The 14446-nt window shown below is 45.7% G+C and overlaps 1 protein-coding gene and 1 long non-coding RNA gene across 6 annotated transcripts in view; both read left to right on the top strand.

Moving 5' to 3' along the window:
- Positions 1–4427, top strand: LOC121064492. Its single transcript, XR_005816520.1, has 2 exons — positions 1–295; positions 420–4427. It is a non-coding gene; the product is annotated as an uncharacterized LOC121064492 (long non-coding RNA).
- The window catches only part of EXOC4 (exocyst complex component 4), a 382143-nt gene that overhangs the window by 303398 nt on the left and 64299 nt on the right, over positions 1–14446 (top strand). For all 5 annotated transcript variants that reach the window (XM_040546059.1, XM_040546040.1, XM_040546051.1 and 2 more), the window contains one exon: positions 10648–10784. In XM_040546059.1, coding sequence (XP_040401993.1) covers positions 10648–10784 — 137 coding nt within the window. The remainder of the gene's footprint in view (positions 1–10647; positions 10785–14446) is intronic.

The following is a 14446-nucleotide window of genomic DNA, read 5'->3' as shown; positions in this document are numbered from 1 at the left end:
TTGGGTGTTACCTTCTAGAAACCCGCTGGTGACATCGGTCTTGTCACCCTGTGATGTCATTTAGCCCTACAAATGAGGCTTTTTGACACTTGCTCTGAAGTCTGACAGGTGGTCTTGTAAGGTCAGTGAAATGGCCTCAGTCTGGTCCCAGAAGCTCCCCCTGGGCTAGCACTTAGAGCTCAGCTGATAAAGCTGGTACGTGTATTTTTTTGGCCGTTTTATTTCTAGCCATCCCCCACACTTTGCATTTTCATTAGTTCTCACTGAATTTAAATTATAGTTGTGCTCTGTACAGGTGAGTTTTCGCATCAGTGTCCATGTGCACAGCATAAATCCGGGGGCACAGCATCTTCTTTTTGGGGCTCGGCCCTGCTATGCCATTCCCCTTCTTTTCTTCCTGATTTCTGTTTCTCCATCAGGCCAGCTGCCCTTGCTGTGGTCACTGTGCAGGGACATCTTCTCCTTCATACACACACCCCTCCTCTCCAGCCAGAAAGTTTTCGCAGATAAGAGCACTTCTAATCTTGAGGCTCCAAGATCAAAAGAAAGAGACCTCAGAGCACATAGAGTATTCATAAAAATAATACAGATGGCTCTTTTTCTCCAAACTGGACTAACCGTATGAAAACATTTATTTAAAAATGAGGCTCACTCTGCTTCTAAAATTAATGTCCTGCTTCTGAGCATCATTAATTTCCTGGTCCGTGTTCAATTTGTATCATGTTGCCGGCTGCTAATGATGTTCTAGAGCAGCTATCACAAAGGAGAAGGAAACCTGCCACTCAGTGCATGGGAAATAAATCGCCACCTTGCCATGAGATTACCTGTAATTGGGAGAGTTCTGTAAAATCCTAAGAGCCACTTCTGGGAATATTCAGGGGAGCTGAAAATGTCAGGGACCGGCTTTTGAGCTCCTGCCGTACAATCTCTGCTCGAAATAGCTGAATGTTATTCCTTTTCATTGCAGCCTTGCACAAATGTATATTGATTAATAAAGGAAGAGCATGGTCTGTGCCTGGCACTTTTGAGTGATAAACAGTTATGCAGCAGTAAAGAGGGTATATTAAAGGGTAAGAGCTAATGACTTTTCTTGTGTGTGTAACACATTAAAACCAGCATGAAGCTACAGCTATTTTATCAAGCCACTAATGTCCCTGACAACATTCACTTGGTGGGAGTGAATGAATGGAAATCCATTTAGAGAAGTAAATTAAAATACCTTAAAAAATGTCTTTAATAATAGCTACAGAACTCAGCAGGGTCAGAGAAGTGAGAGATACAAAAGACCTATTAAGTTATCCAGTCCATCTCCCTGCCAAGGCAGCAGTATTCCTTATTATGCAGTCACTGCTGCATCATTCGGTGCAGATTTCAACGTCTCAAGTGCCAGGGGCTCTGATGGGAGGGTAATCTACAGGCTGGAAGATTGGACTGTCACAAAACTCCCATGTGCAACCTCATTTTTCCTTCTCCACTTGTCTCCTGTGCCACGCACAGGTGTGCAATGGGACTAAATGGAAGAAAACCCTTTCTGGAGTGTTAACTTCTATATTTCCTGCCTGTGATGGTGCTGAGCCATCAGGCTGCTCGGTGCTGGGGATGCCTGTATGTCTGAGGACTATTGCAAGACGTCTCCTCAAGCAGATGCTTACGGTCCCATCGCTCTGATTTGCCGCAGAGGTGACAGCCGCCCTGGCAGGGGGAGCTTGGTGGCTTCTGATGGAGCTGCTCCATCTTCATTGCCACGCTGCCCACCTCCTGGGCATTGGCTAAGAGTTGACGTGCCGAGACTTTCTGTTTCATGGGGAATTTTGGAGATTTTAATAGTGGGGATTGTTTATTTGTAAGCATAACATGGGCATCTTTTCCTATGGGATTTATTTGAGCTCAAAATCAGAATAAATGCATCTGATCTCCAGCATGATCAGCCCTAGAAGTTCACCCTGTAAGTTCTGCATTGAGTCCATAGCTCCTCTTTGGAAGTAGCTTACCTTGTAGAAAAGCACCTGTGCTTGATTTAGAGCCTTGCAGAGGTGGAGAATCCAGCACAGGCAATTGCAAGCTGTTCAAGTGGTTAATTACCTGCGCTGTTAAAAAGCGTGGAGCGCACTTCAGCTGCTATCTGCTGGATCTTGTTATGGCTTCTTATGCTGGCTTAAAAGACTTAAATAAAATAAATAAGGAGCTTGAAAAATATCCTAACGTCGTAGGCATTTGGGAGGTGAAAAAAGGGGTTTTCTCCTCTTTTTGTGCAAAGGTCTCAACAGAAGTGACAAAAAACTTTTCCTAGGGAGTTACCTGGTCACATCTTTCTGTCTCGGTGGCAGCAAAATTGTTTTCTGGTGGGAGAAATGGGCTGTTGTCTCCTATGTGAATGTCAGCGTGCAACAGTCACTAGGGATTGGGGAGAGCTGAACTGCAGCCCGGATGGGAAGTCTTCATCCTACAGGATGCAAAAAAGCCGATGGTGGCTGATCCTCAGCTGTGTTGCTGTAAGAAGGGACTTGGTTTAATACAGAATTGGGGAAATCTTACAAACACAGCTTCTCCTTGCTCTGAAGTGCGATCTGGAGCAGAAGTCTGTCTCAAATTTGGACAAAGAGCATTAGAAAAAGTCTCATCCAGAAATTCCTACAGCCCCAGTGGCTCCTCCTCAGCTTTCTCCAGCTTTGGCCTCACGTACTACAGAAATGACACATGAAAAAGAAAAGACTGGGGGCTTTTGTTCAAGTTACAGAATCTATGATTATCACGTACCCTTTTTTTAAAAAATTGTTGCAGAGCATAGTTTGAAAATACTCCTGGCAAACTCCTCTTTTGGTGCTTTAAATAGCTGTGATTCATTGGGTATTTACCGAGCTTCAGCAGGGCTGGCTGCAGCTCATGTTAACTTGGTGTACAATAGGGACTCATGTGTTTAAATCCCATGCTCTGTGAAATCCTAAATAATGAATATAGTGGTTAGAGGAAGAAAACAATTCTTCTGCATGGGCAAAGGTAACACAGTAATAAGCAGATTTTACGGTACATGTTTTCTGTTTTAAAAAAATGTACATTTTGCTCTTCATCAATATTCTAGTTCACTGGAGCAAACATTTTCTGCATCACACATTTCCAGGTAAATAAGAGATACCTAAGACCTTGTTTGTGCACTCACGTGGCTGCTGCAGCATCACTTCTAATGCTAAGAGAGAAACACGGAGTATTATGGGCTCCTGTTAGCATCTCTGCTATGGAGGCACTCAGGACTTCTCCGAATAAAGCCCGTAAAATGAAAAATATCACCTGCAGAGAAACAGGCAGAGATGTAGTGTAAAAAAATATCCCTCCGAGTTAGGCGCATTTGGGAAGCAAAGTTGTAGAAGGATGTGGTATAACCATAGTAACGGGCAGGATTCTGCAGAACTGATACTGGAATAATGAATTTTGCTGAAAAAAAAAATGCTGGATGAGAAAAGCAGGCTATCAGATTTGGAGACCGTAAAAAGAGTTTTGCATTTAAACATGTATTTGAATTGATACATACTAAAAACCCCAGCCCTTTGTAAACCCTGCATGTACCGCAGAAGAAAACAAATTGCAAAGCCCCCTTATCACTCAGTGTGAAATAACCACTAATCAGTAAAACGGGCAATTTAGACTATCATCTTCCCTCTTTTAGCTAAAAAAAAAAAAAAAAAAAGTAGTTTGGTTCAGGGTTTGGTGTTGCTTTTTTTTCCTGTTTTAGTGAGGGTAGCTCCATGGACGTAGGGGTGCGGGTTGGTGCCACGCAGCGGGAGCAGAGCTGGGGCAGTTTCCCCGGCCAGATTGTCCCAGATTTCCAAATAACCAAGACAATTTCCAGATTGTCTTGGTTATTTTTCAGATGTTGAGTAGGTTTAAGCAGGCATCTTACGGCAGTACTCAGGGGAAACTGGGTCCCCAGCTCCTGTGTTTCAGTTTACAATGATTTCCATCTCCAAGTCTGCCCCACCAACACGTAGCATCCCCTGGCGGGGTGATCACCAGTCGTGGCGTTGTCCTTGCGGGATATTTGTTAAACTGCCAGAATTTGGGCAAAGGGAATGAATGCATTTGTGGTTTTATCTCCATCTCCCATCGCCATTCAGTGTGCTGACACTTGGTGTTTCCCAGCTCCCAAGAGCCCCTCAAGGTATTTCTGCATCTCGCCCGGTTCCTGGGGCTCCCTCCCCTCCTTGTCCACACCAGTGCAAAGAAGTCTGTGCTGGGAGATTGCCACAGAGCTCCCTTACGCCCGCCCGCAGGGTGACAAAGCGTTATTAATTGACGGCAGAGGAACCAAATTGCATCTGGCAGCCTGATGCTGCCGAGCATCACGGGTCACAGCCCGCGGGAGGCGGCCCCGCAGGTGGGGGCACAGCACAATAAAATCAAAATAGATAACATGAAATGAAATGAAATGAAATGAAATGAAATAAAATAACAAAATGAAATGAAATAATGAAATAAAATAAAATTAAAAATAAAATAAAATTAAAAATAAATTAAAAATAAAATAAATAAAATAAAATAAAATAAAATAAAATAAAATAAAATAATGATGCTAATAGATGTCATAAAATTAAGCCTAGATCCTAGACCCTGGATTTCAGATATTTGGAGAAGAGTGCATCTTGATGCAGAATCCTGTATACCAAGCCAAAATGTAAGAGCCCATTGAGCTTAGTTCTCTCTCCACAACCTCCGTTATGTGCTGGAGACACTTTATTACACTTGATGGCATTATGCTGGTGTGATAGTGGGCCTCCCAGTATAAAAGAGACAGGGACATACTGGAAGGAGCCCAGCGGAGGGCTACCGGGATGCTGCAGGGCCTGGGGTCCTTCTGCTATGAGAGCTGGGGCTGCTCGGCCTAGAGAGGAGGCTTGGGGGGATCTTAGCAATGTCCAGAAATCCCTGCAGGGAGGAGCAGAGAGGACGGAGCCCGGCTCTTGCCAGTGGTGCCCAGTGCCAGGACTGGAGGCAGTGGGCACAGCCTGGAGCCCGGGAGGTTCCCTGTGCCCACCGCGGGCGTTGTGGTGCCAAGGGAATTGCAGGGCAGACTCCGGCCCCATTCCAGCCTGAAAGCAGATCAGATGCAGCCATCGAGCAGAAAGTCAGCAGAAGAAATCAAGAAATCCCAGGTGGGACTGGTGGGAGCCTGAGCCTGCTCTTCTGCCAGTGCTTGCCTTGGGAAACGAGGAAGAGCGAAGTTATGAGAAAAGAAGCTGAAATACGTCCTTGCTGGATGCTGTTTCTTCATGGTCTTGGTTAAGGAGGAGGAATTGCCCTGTGTGTGGCTTTCTTCGGCACACACCGCAGGGCAGTGATGGCACCAAGGCTCCTGAGCGAGAGCATCCCCCTGGCACCTGGGCTGTCACGGCTTTGCGAGGTGCTTGAGCCCCATGGCAAGATGCCGGCAGAGCACCGCGCTTTGCTGCTGTCCAGACATGGACCCAGCTTTCACCACTGCCCGGCAGCTCCGTCACCTCCATCCCAAAATGTCCAGCAGCCTCCAAGAGTTCATTTCTTGTTCTCACCGCTGAGCAAACAACCAGCCAAACACCCACGGGTCCGACAAGGAAGCAACGCCAGCCTTCCAGGCAGGAGAGGAAACACCCCACCGTGTCTCCTTCTCACCCCAAGGAGACCTCAATCCCAACCACCCTGTTTCTGAGTGCAGCCCCTGCTCTGCTCCCCACCTCCTGGGGCCATAGGAAGAGCTGGAGCCTCCACGACCCGCAGGCAAGTTTGTGACCCTCATGGCTGATTGCACAGTTTACAGCACCCAAGACAGGTGAGGTTGCTTCGAGCAGAACAGATCCGTGTGGATGATGCTGGAACAAGCACAGGCTTCTTCCCCTGACGCGTTGATTTATATATTTGCAGCTCTTCCCTGATGAATAGTGCCCCAGCACGGGTCATTGGAGCCCCCTGCTGAGCACACCTTCTCAGTACCAGCAAAGAAGGATGAATAATGTTTTGGAAAAATGAAATGAATTATTTTGGGGGCAGTTGAGAAGCTGCAATTAAAAAAAAAAAAAAAAAGGCAAGAAAATACACAAATAAACGTCACGTGTCAAGGCATCAGTGTGAGATTTAGCCACCAGCATGCTTTGGAAGCAGTCCCAAACCCAGAGCTGAGGGTCAGCATTGAGGTTGAAGGTTTGCAGAGCTTTTGTCTCTGCTGTTCTGCCTTTAATTACAGCTGTGCTCCGTACAGCACTTTTTAAATTGTGGGGTGTCAGCTATACTCCAGCTTAAAAATTAGATTAGGCTCTATTTATTTTTTCCGTTCAGGCAGCCACATCCTGCACTCATCTGGTGCCTTCCTCTGCCAAGACATCTCAAGGAGATTTAAGTGATGGGCAATAATATACTCATCACCAACAACCTTTACAGTGCCAAGGTCTCTTCTTCCATCTGCTGCATTTTCAAGAGCCCATCACATGCTGAAGATGTCCCTGCCCGGGGAGATTCCCATCTTCACCTTTCTTCCCCCAAGAAGTTGAAGAGTTTGCAAGTGAACGTGCGGGCGAGAAGCTGCAATTTCTGCAGAAAAAAAAATACTCGGGGTGGAGATTGTTCCTCTAATCTAGCGCTCCTTGCCAAGAAGTCAGAGAAAACAAAATGATAGGTTGAAAATTTAATTTTTGTGTAGGCTTGGCTTGTTGCTTTGAACTTTTTCTGCATGTTGGGGACTCACTAATCCCTGTTCTGTTGTGCCATGCGCCTTTGCAGCCACCACAGGGACCCTTGGAGACCCCAGCTGTGTCGTGCCATTGGGTGCCCTCTTTCTGTAGAGGAATTTGGTCATTCTTAAAACTTTTAGGTGAGGTTACACAAGTCAAAGGTGAGGAAGAGTTTCAGCAGTGAGGAACCCGGTTTTGCGGAATGAAGCCAAGGTAAATGTGATTTTCAAGAGAAGGGGGCTGTGAGGACAGAAAAGGAAATCACATGACCTGTTGTTTCTGGGTTTTTCTGTATTTTTTTTCTGCCCCATCTGTCAAATGCAGGGATAATACCTCTGGGGCTGCTTATTTTTCTCCATCATTTGGGGCAGTACGGTCAGAGTGTAAATTATACGTGCCCTGGAGCTCCTTTGCGTTATCTGAAGCTTCAGCACAACTGAGAATAAGGGCTGTATCAAGGAGCAGTGATAAATGTTTGCAAAATACATTAAAGATAAAACCCACGGTGTTAATAACGACCGGTGCTATGCTGTTTTATCATATTACATTGACAGTAGCTAATGGACAGGAGGTCGTCAGAAGGAATTTCTTTTTATTTTTAGTAGCTGTAAGAAGACCCCTTTGAAACCTTCACCCCGATGTGCTGTAGGAGTAATGAATCATAGCCTCGGCGTGATGTTAGGATTCAGCACCACGCGGTGTTTTCAGGTGCGAGGAGATGAATATTGTTCGGCGGATGCGTTGCCTTGTTAGTGTGGGTTTTTTTAAAAGGGTTCATTGAAGTGTCTTGCCATAAAATTATGCTTTGATCATATCCATTTGCTGTTAATGAATCCAGATGGGTTAGCGGCAACTGGATTGTAACTCTCTGATAATACATGCGCTGCCTTTCATTTCCTCGCGCCGAGTTTTAGAAGATCCTGCGCTGGCCCAGCTAACGAGTCCAGCTGTATTAACATGGCCTAATGCATCCTAATACAGAGCATCCCCAGGGACACATGCAGATGTGTCAGGATTGCTTTGGAAAAGGTTAAAATGTTAGAGAAAAAATAGCCTTTACATATCTAGTACAGCCTTCTTTCATATGGTAATTGTCTTTTTTTTTTTTTAAAGTCATGCAAGTAGCTTAGTATTCTCATTAAATGAAAAGACCTTATTCTAAAATCAAGATATTGACAGGAGCTTAGCTCTGATTTTAGTGTTGTTGTAGAGAGGAGAAAGTAAGTGGGAGAAACTCTGTAGAAACCAGCAGTAGCCTCTCTTTTAACGTACGGTCTTTGTTTTTTTTAAGTTGGTGTTTTCTGGAATATTGAGTTATGATATGAAATAGAAATGGGGCAGGTTGAGAGCATCTTTGATTCCTCTTCATGTGGCTGCGTGTCCAAGGCATGAAGTTCACTGCGACGGGAGGACAGATGGAAGGACAGATCCTTCCCCTTGCAAACTAAGAGAGATCAGGTAATAGCATGGGTCTCTAAAAAGCCCACCCGTCTCCCACCAGTAAAATACCAATGGAAAATGAAATGATTATCCACACAAACAGGCAAATCATTGCTTTTGGTTTCCAGGTTGCTACACGAGTTAGGAACTTTGGGGGTTTCTTCTTCCCTGTGTAACTTCCCTACATAACTGCCCCACAGTAAAGGGTCAGGATCAGCCCCAGAAGGAGACTGTTGAATTTGGACCGAAGCTGCAAGGCAAATTCTGTATTTCCCATGTGTGCAGTCAGAGATTTCTTGTGACTTCTGTAAGCAGGTTGGAGAGCCACCTTATCCTCCGCTGAGACAAACATGGCTGTGGGAACACATTTTAAGCCATTTTGGTGCAAAGTGAGGCCCCTTTGCAGAACCCCCTTGCACTGAAGGTGTAATTATGTCCTACCTCGAGGCTAGTAGATCTGATCTAATTTCCCCAAATTACCAGGTAATTTTCACACCTCACTTCCCAGCCCAATGTACATGGTTTAGGGTTTACTCTCAAGGGAAAGGAGCCAGATCAATGTCTCATTTTAGTAAGATTTGGGTAAAGTTTTTAAAGGTTTTTTTTGTCTCGCTGGGGTCAGCTCGGTGTCCTGGCACGCTGGCGGCTGACCAGTGGGGATGGAGGCACCTCTGGATCCGTCTGCCCTATGGACCTCCCTTCAAGTATTTATGGACATTGATAAGATCCCCTGGAGCCTCTTCCTCTCCAGGCTGAGCAGCCCTGGCTCTCTCAGCCCTTCCTCATGGCAGAGGTGCTCCAGGCCCCTCAGCATCTTGGTGGACTCTTTCCAGTATGTCCAGGTCTCTCTTGAACTGGGTTCTTGTCCGGTTCATTTGCTCATGATGACAGCAGGTTGCAAATCCTTTAGGGTTGGTTGGCCTTACCTGTGGGCATCAAGTCCAAGACAGGATTGAATTTTTATTAAAACACAGCTACTTGTAGTAACAGGAGAAGCAGCATAAACACAAACATCTGAGAGGTGGCCGTGCCAAAAGACGTTTTTGCTTGAACAAAACAATCCCAAATTGTTGCTAGTTCTAATATGAAAGGCCAATAGTTTGCTTAGGAGCAAGCTAATGCAATATGACGGTGACCAAAGAGGAGTTTCCTCCTCCAAGTGCAGTGGTGAGCCAAGGACGTCTCAGGCATGGCACAGTTGGTGACTAAGCCTTCATTTAACCCCCCCTGCTACCCGCGTGCTAAGGAATAATCCGTGCTCTGACTGAGGATGAGGTTTGCAGACTTTTTTTTACCAAATCAGGGACAGGTAGCGGAGCAGAATCAATTCCTGTCACTCACGGGTAACTCTGGAGGAGCGGGATTATGGATCGGGGCGATGCTGCCGCACTTTAATCTGGAAATCAATACAGAGAAGGAAGTTGGGCTTGTGGGGATATTGCAGAGACTATGATTTTGGTTTTGATGAGATTTTGCTCTGCAAACAACTGAGTCACTAACTCCTCTTCACAGCCTGATTAACACAGAGAAAAAGCTAAAATCAGCCTTGATGCAGTTCTCTGGAAGTCCCTGGAGTACCCCCGGTATAACTGGAGTCCAGAGTTTCTCAAATGAAGCACTGCTCCCAAATGCTTCAGTCTCCTTCTTTGCCTTTGTGCATAGCTCAGGAACAGCCCTCCGTTTTGCTGAGCCTAATGTTAATACAATTGTCATCAGCCTGGGACTTTGATAACCTTCCTTCTCAATTGTTTAGAGAAACAAAATCAAATACAGCCAGCAAGTCACCTTGGGGTGCCTCAGAAGTCCCCAAATAAATATGGGGTGCTATAAATCCAGGATGTTATCAGATGCACAGTACCTCCTTCTCCTGCGGGCTGTCAGAACTGGCTCATCTGTAGACTTGGGAGCAGCATTTTCAGTTTGCAGCTTTGCCCTTTTGTTCCAGTGATTGTAATAACTCCGCTTGTCATAACAAAAGGATTGCAAGGTGTTACTTAACCCTCAGCCTCGGCAGCAAGCTTGTCCCCAGCACGTGCAGTTCGTACAAATGTGAGCAGTGGGTGTAATCCCTAGTCGTTAGGATGGTCTGTGATCTGGGAGTCCAGAATTAATGGTCAGGCTGAAAGGCTCAGTGTTGGCAAGTCCAAGCAGAGCCCAGCAAAGCTGCAGGTACCTGGTTCCTCCAAAAATCACACGTCTGAATTTTGAGGTTTCATCTAGTGAACAAAAGACCCAGAGAACTCCTCTGGTTCTGAGCCACTGTCTCAAAAAGCCAAACTCTTCCAGACCCAATATTCAAAGCCTTAAGCCATCCCTCTCCCCTGGTTTCTGCTTTTTCCTCTTCCGTTCTGTTTTACATCACTTGGTGACACGGGCTGTTCCAGCATCTGCTCAGCGTCAGGGAGAATCAGCTGTACAGTTGCATCTGTGACACTAATTAGCAAAACACAAGATGGCTGAAATTAAGATACCTGTTTAACCTCTATTCATGCTCGTACTTGCCTTTCTTTTCCAGAGCACGGTGATCGTGGAGAAGACTGTCCAAGACCTGATGAACCTGATGCATGACCTGAGCGCATATTCGGATCAGTTCCTCAACATGGTGTGCGTGAAGCTCCAGGAGTACAAGGACACCTGTACCCTTGCCTACAGGTACGGGCAGGATTGGAGATACTGCCCTTGTGCTTTTGCTGCTTGACATGAGTAGGAAGGAGTTGCTTCTGGAAACCATCTCTGCTGAGACACTCAGGAATAGTTTTTTATAGGTGGGGGGAAAAATCTGAAATAGTGATCATTGCCATAGGAAGAGTCTTGGTTTCCTGGGGACTTTTTGCACACCACGGTATGGTTTAGGCTTTTTAAACATGGATGAGAGTGGGAGGGTGCTTAGAAACCACAAGGCTTTTCTCTTCATTGGGCAAAAGGTGGCCTCAGGTTGGAGATGGAGAGCATAAGGCATCACATTTAACATAACCACTTGTATATAGCTACTGCTTGCTTGTAAAGCAAGTCAGGTCCTTTCATTTCGTCCATTCCATCCTTTGCTCCCAGGAAATTCACAATTATATTTTAATTAATTTTATTGAGGTTGCGGTATTCAGATCTCATGACAGTGTTGGAATTCATAACCACAGCACACCATTTAAATACACACACACCAAATTTTGTGGCACTTTCCCAAACCTTCCTGTAAACTTACTCTTTCAAGGGGCCATCAAATGCTCTGTCCTGGGCTGTTCATCAGCATTTTGGGGGGATGGCTCTCTGACTGCTTCCCACACCATGGTGTGGAAGCTAACCTCAGCCTCTGGGTGAGGGCTTTGAGTCCTTTGGGCACTTGCTTTATCGTAGATTTCCTTGGTAACCATTGCTAAATAACTTATTCTCTGTACATCTCAGCTGCCCATCTGTAAAATGGCCCTCCCTGGAGAGGGGGGCCAGCAACATGCCCCACACCGCGGGGATAAACGCTTGCATTGAAAGACACTAAAGATGCCGTAGCAATGCGGGCTATAATAGCCGCTATACATAATCTCCTTTAATAGCTAATTGAGGCTGGCGATAGCAGGGGAAGCTGAAAAAGCCCCTTGTGTTTTCTGACCAAAAGCATTAAGAAATTATTTCCTATTGCCTGATTTCATTCAGAAGGAGCTTCATCTGGTGAGCGGCTGCGTACGGGCTCATTATTATTATTAATAACACCAACAATAGCAGTGAGCACATATGTGGGCTAAACAGCGTCCGAGCGCTCGTGTAAATTGGTAGCTGTGTGTGTGCCATTGTCCAAAAGGCTCGTGTTTTATGTGAAACTTCACTGACTGAAGCCAGACAATGGATGTAATTTCTCTGGCTTGAATTTACAGGTCCTTCCTTCCTTCCTTTCCTGATACCATTCCTGGCTTTGGCACCTGCTGAGGCGTAATTAGGACAGCCCTAATTTGGCAATATCCTGATTACAGCAGGAGGAAAAACAGGAAATGTTCTAGTTTTGCTGCTAGCAAATGACTGACTGAAATAGAAATCCATATACATTTCAAATGATTCGGAGGAGTACAGCAGCCACCCCGCTCTCCTGGGCAAGCGGTTCGATGCGCAGGGTCAGCATGCCCTCTGCAGGGACCTCGTGTTGGTACGGCTCGGCACGGACCGTGGCTTTCCTTTGGATGGATAAATCTCGAGTGTCCTCTCGCTGATAAATAAAGTTAGTAGAGGAATGACCATTTATAGCTGCCTAAAATCAGGATACGCTCCTTAGAGCTGAATACTGATACGATCAGGCGAAGCTGTTGGAGCAGGGAGTGTGTGTCTGCTCTTGAGATATCAAGGGAGTGAGAATTTGGGAAGCCAGAGAGATGGTTTATGCAAGATTTGCACGTGGCATTTGTTCCTTCCCCATGTGCATGCTTCCTGAAGGGGAATAGGAACAAGCGTGGATTAAATGTATTCAGATACAGGTTCCTCAAAGCAGGGCGCTTGCACTCGGAGTCCTTCACAGCACAGATAGCTCCGTCAGGACGTCAGTGCTAAGGCATGCAGAGCTGAGATTTTTCTTGTTTGATTTGCACTTGGCTCTGATTTTCTAGCAAACACAAAAACTAGCGGGGCTGGATGTGAATGGATTGGGCATTTATATAAGTAGCAACTGTAGGTTTTCTTGCTTTCATCGATGACAAATTTCGGAAGCGTATTTTGTCTGAGCTAGGTGAGATGTGTTCAGCAAATCACGTGTGTGTAAGAAGTTTGACACAAACTTTACAAATCTGAGCTGTGCTTTCTGACTAGTGTATGGTGGGGAGTGGGAAATCAGAGATTAAACTGAAAGCAAAAGTGGGAGACAGAGCCACAAAACCTCCTGCTGTGTTAGCAGTGTCATCCTAAGTCTGTCCATCCCACATCTAGCTGCTTCTTCAACAGATTTCTGGGAAAACAGCTCTACTCATGAGTTAAGCCAGTAGTTAAACCATTTTTGCTGGGCTTTGGGAGGTACTGAAAGGCCACGCAAGGAACTGTAGGGATGGGATAAAATCTGACCAGTTCAAGGTAGGTATCTTTAACATTAGCCTTTCTTTTTAGCCTCTTGCCAGCACCCTTCTCAGAAACGCTTTGCTGTTTTGAGGTCTAAAATGAATCTCTCTCCGTGTCCTTCTACAGTAATTTATCCCATTTCTAGTTAAGTTCACACTGAAGTTGCACCTTATTTTGTTGTCCAACCTTAGGCTCTGTCCTGTGTGTCCACCTGCTTTTTATCAGTCTTTCTTCATCCCATCTCCACTGAACAAGTATTTTCTCATGCTTTTTTCAACCTGTTTGAAGAGTCTGAATTAAGTCCCCCAATTGACTCTCTCCAGTCTGCAAAATGAGATGGACACCTCCAAAGAGTGACTCACCTTAATTAAAACATGGCTCAGCTGTCTGGAGGTGAGCGGCAGCCTCTACCAGCTATGAAGACAGCTTAGGGTGACCAGCCTCCTGGCTGAACTGTCTCAGCTAAGTTTGTGAAACAAGGTGGGGTAAAACGGGGTAAAAGGAAGGAAGAAAAAAAAAAAAAAAAGACACATTTCCAGCCAGCCAAAATAAAACTAATCCCCTTTTTAATAGATAAGGAAATGAGGAGCAGTTGGATTTATCCAGGCTCCGCAGTCACAACGGGATTTCTCAAGTTCCAAAGAAACACTCTTTCCACTCAGTTTAATACTTCTTACTGGTATCTTCTTCTTATGTTAACTTTTTGATTTGTAAGTGTCTTTTTGGATCTAGAAGCTTTCCAGGCAGGGGTCTGTCGCCCTCAGGCCGTCAGGTACCTGGCACATGCTGAGCACTCTTCTTTTAAACTCTTAGCAATGTGAGCAGAGCTCAGCGTGGAAAAATACCCAGGGAGAAAAAATCATTCCCAAAAACGATTGGCACAAGGCAGTGGAGTGCAATTAGCTCCTGTGGCCCACAGATGTTTTCCTAATGAAAAGCCTTGATTCCCAGCTGTGTCTGGAGACGTTCTCCACCGCTCTGCCCCCAGCTCAGGGGTCAGCGGTGCCAACCTGGGACCATTCCCACCAGCAGATGTTTTCTGGATAAAAACCACTGAGCTGTGGAGGGGCAAAGCCTCTTGCACATGTGCCATCACCCATGCAAGCATTCACCTATTCCCTCCCCAATCCCAAAAGCTGGGTACAAACAGATGGCATCTTCCTTGGCCCGTTGAGCTGTGAATTAATTAGCTGATTATGGCACTGGTGGCGGCAAGTAACCCTATTACGGCAGCAGGAGTAATCACGTAGGACTTTGGGAGAAGGGGGTGTTTGGAAGGAAGCACTCTG

This window comes from Cygnus olor, chromosome 1 (assembly GCF_009769625.2).
Source record: "Cygnus olor isolate bCygOlo1 chromosome 1, bCygOlo1.pri.v2, whole genome shotgun sequence".
In the NCBI taxonomy this organism is placed as follows: domain Eukaryota; kingdom Metazoa; phylum Chordata; class Aves; order Anseriformes; family Anatidae; genus Cygnus; species Cygnus olor.
Note: the sequence above shows the minus strand (reverse complement) of the source record. Positions and strands in the feature narration are given on the sequence as shown.